Raw genomic sequence first — 2,577 nt, 5'->3', positions numbered from 1 at the left:
TTACTGAAGAGAATAATACAGGTTCCTGCAGCCCAGGAAGGGGAGTAGGAAGGTAGAGGTTATGGAAAGGCTGGGAAACATCTGAATATATATATGTATATATATATATATATATATATATTTTTTTTTTTTTTTTTTTTTATGAGTTGGAGTCTCACTCTGTCGCCCAGGCTGGAGTGCCATGGCACACTCATGGCCACTCCAGCATTGCCCTGCTGGGCTCAGGCGATCCTTCCGCCTCAGTCTTCCAGGTACCCAAAACTACAGGCACGCGCTACCAGAGACGAGGTTTTGCCAAGTTGCCCAGGCGGGTCTCAAACCCGCGGGCTCAGGCACTCCACTCGCCTCAGCCTCCCAAAGTGCTGGGATTACAGGCTGAGCCACTGAGCCCGGCCGAATATATCCTTCACACAAGACATAAGACACGTGCCTAAAGCAACCCTCTATACACACACACACACACACACACACACACACGTAAAGCACGGAGCAAAACAGGGTTCTGATGACAAGACTTTATGACTCCATCACTGGCTTATATAACATGGGAGATGCCCCATGCGCGCCCCACGTCCTGATCCCGACCACAGCCAGCCCTGTCCCCCGAGGGTGGGTGTTCTGCTGAAGCCCTGTGGGTAGCATGGCTTTGCCACTCACTTGTGACTCGATTCCTGGAGTTTCAGAAAGGGCGGGGAAGCAGAAGTGCCCAAAGTTCAAGCTCACGCCCCTTCATCCAAACAGATGTTTTGTTTTTTGTTTGATGAGGATTAGGAAGAAAGGAGTGAGGATTCGTCCTAATTTACTGCCTCTGTCAAAAGCTAGCTCTAAGGAGAAGGGAAGGGAGTGAGTGGATTATGAAAAGAAAACAAATGGAGAGAAAAGAGGGCGAGGATGCCCTGCATTCAGTAATATTTATTAATTTGATGTTAAAAGGAAAAGGGATCCGTGCTAATGGTTCACCTTCCGATGAACCCTGGAATCCCCCAAACCCTGAAAAAGTCCTTCAGACGCTGCTGTGAGGTAGATGGAAGCTGTTTCCGTGGCTAAAGTGAGACCGGCCAGTGCTTAGAGAGCAAAGTGAGGGAGCCAGGGACGAACCCCAAACCTTGACCTTTTCTGGCCTGCTGCTCTCAGCCTGGGCGGCAAAGCCTGGAGCCTGGAGTTCCTCAGGACCTGGGCGGCAGACAGAATGGAACCAGGGGTGCTCTCCTTGCCCTCAACACAGAGCATTCATGAGAGCAAGGTGCCCCTACCAAAGCTCCTGTCACCCAGGGCAGCCGAGCACTACTGAGGTAGCAGGGAGGGTCAGGACTGAGGTTCAGGAAACTTCTCTCCAAAAGAGAGAAAGGTTGGCAAAAACCCACTTGATGAGATCCCCCCCATCCCCATCCCATGGCCCAGTCATCAGGTCCCAGAAGGCAGAGTGTCACAGCCGGAGAATTCCACGGGGCTCATTCTGTACAGAGGCCAGAGGTTTCCAAAGGTCATGGATCAGTGGAGTTGTTGCTTCTTCCTGTCCTTGGGCCTAAGAAACTCCCCAAGAAGCCCTGGAAAATGGACATAACGATAAACCTTGGGATGAAGGAGCAGAGGGTGGGAACAGGGGCACTGGGGGAAAGGGGCAGAGATCAGGGACCCTGGAAAGCATATTCAGTTACACAAAACCACCAGGGCACCTCCCAGCCACAAACATCCCACCCCCAAGTCCAACGGCGGCTGGGGGGACAGGTGTGCACAAAAAAATTCTCCCTCCCGATTTCCTCACCTACTAGACTATCCTTCATACCAGAAGTGGATTCTCACCTCCACAGCCATCAAACCTTTGCGAGAGACCAGAACCGAGGCCGCGGGCTTGGGAGGGCCACTAGGCTTCTCTTTAAGTCCCAGCCAGGCCTAGTGATGGCGAGAAATCTGGGCGGCCAAAGGACCGAGCTAGAGCACCAAATCAGAGCCGACCAGGCGGGAGAGGCCCGGGAACACAGCAGCTTTTCCCGTCGGCTGCTTGGGTGCTAAGGCATAAAGCTGCCACTGGTCCTGCCTTGCTTCAACTCTGGCTGTTGGATCCGGGAAAGGAAAGGGTTCTGGATCCCACTGTGGTTCCCTGCTCCCTCTTCTCTCCCTGCAGCGCCATCCCAGGCCCCCACCTTTGACCCCGGGAGACCCCGACGGCTTCCCGGCCCTGAGCCGCCGGTCCCTCCGCCGGGGTACCTACCCGTCGAGCGGAGGGCACGGCCGGGACTGCGCGGGGGCGCCCGGGGCCGCGCGGGCCGGGGAGGCGACGGCGCGGGACGCTTGGGGCCGGCAGCGGCACAGGAGGCGGCGGAAGGCGCTGCGGAAGTCCGGGCTGCGGCAGTAGATGAGTGGGTTGAAGGCCGAGTTGGCGTAGCCCAGCCAGTTCAGCGCGAGGAACGCCGGGCTGGGCACCAGGGAGGGACCCCCGAGGGCGCGCAGCACGTTGGCCAGGAAGAAAGGCAGCCAGCAGAGCGTGAAGGTGCCCATGATGAGCCCCAGGGTGCGCAGGGCGCGGTGCTCTCGCAGAGGCAGCAGGCGCGCGGGTCGCCGGCCACCGGGGGGCCG

The 2,577-nt window shown here is 56.9% G+C and overlaps 1 protein-coding gene across 1 annotated transcript in view; it reads right to left on the bottom strand.

Annotated features, from left to right (window-relative positions):
• Positions 1-1,484: 1,484 nt before the first annotated feature.
• The window catches only part of ADRB3 (adrenoceptor beta 3), a 1,773-nt gene continuing 680 nt past the window's right edge, over positions 1,485-2,577 (bottom strand). The window contains exons 2-3 of the mRNA XM_008072382.1: positions 2,213-2,577; positions 1,485-1,608 (exon numbers count right to left, since the gene is read on the bottom strand). Of these exons, the coding sequence (XP_008070573.1) occupies positions 1,485-1,608; positions 2,213-2,577 (489 nt within the window). The remainder of the gene's footprint in view (positions 1,609-2,212) is intronic.

The sequence above is a fragment of the Carlito syrichta genome, unplaced genomic scaffold (genome assembly GCF_000164805.1).
Source record: "Carlito syrichta isolate Samal-C Ts95f unplaced genomic scaffold, Tarsius_syrichta-2.0.1 Scaffold315142, whole genome shotgun sequence".
NCBI classification, from domain to species: Eukaryota; Metazoa; Chordata; class Mammalia; order Primates; family Tarsiidae; genus Carlito; species Carlito syrichta.
This window is presented reverse-complemented; position numbering and strand designations above follow the sequence as displayed.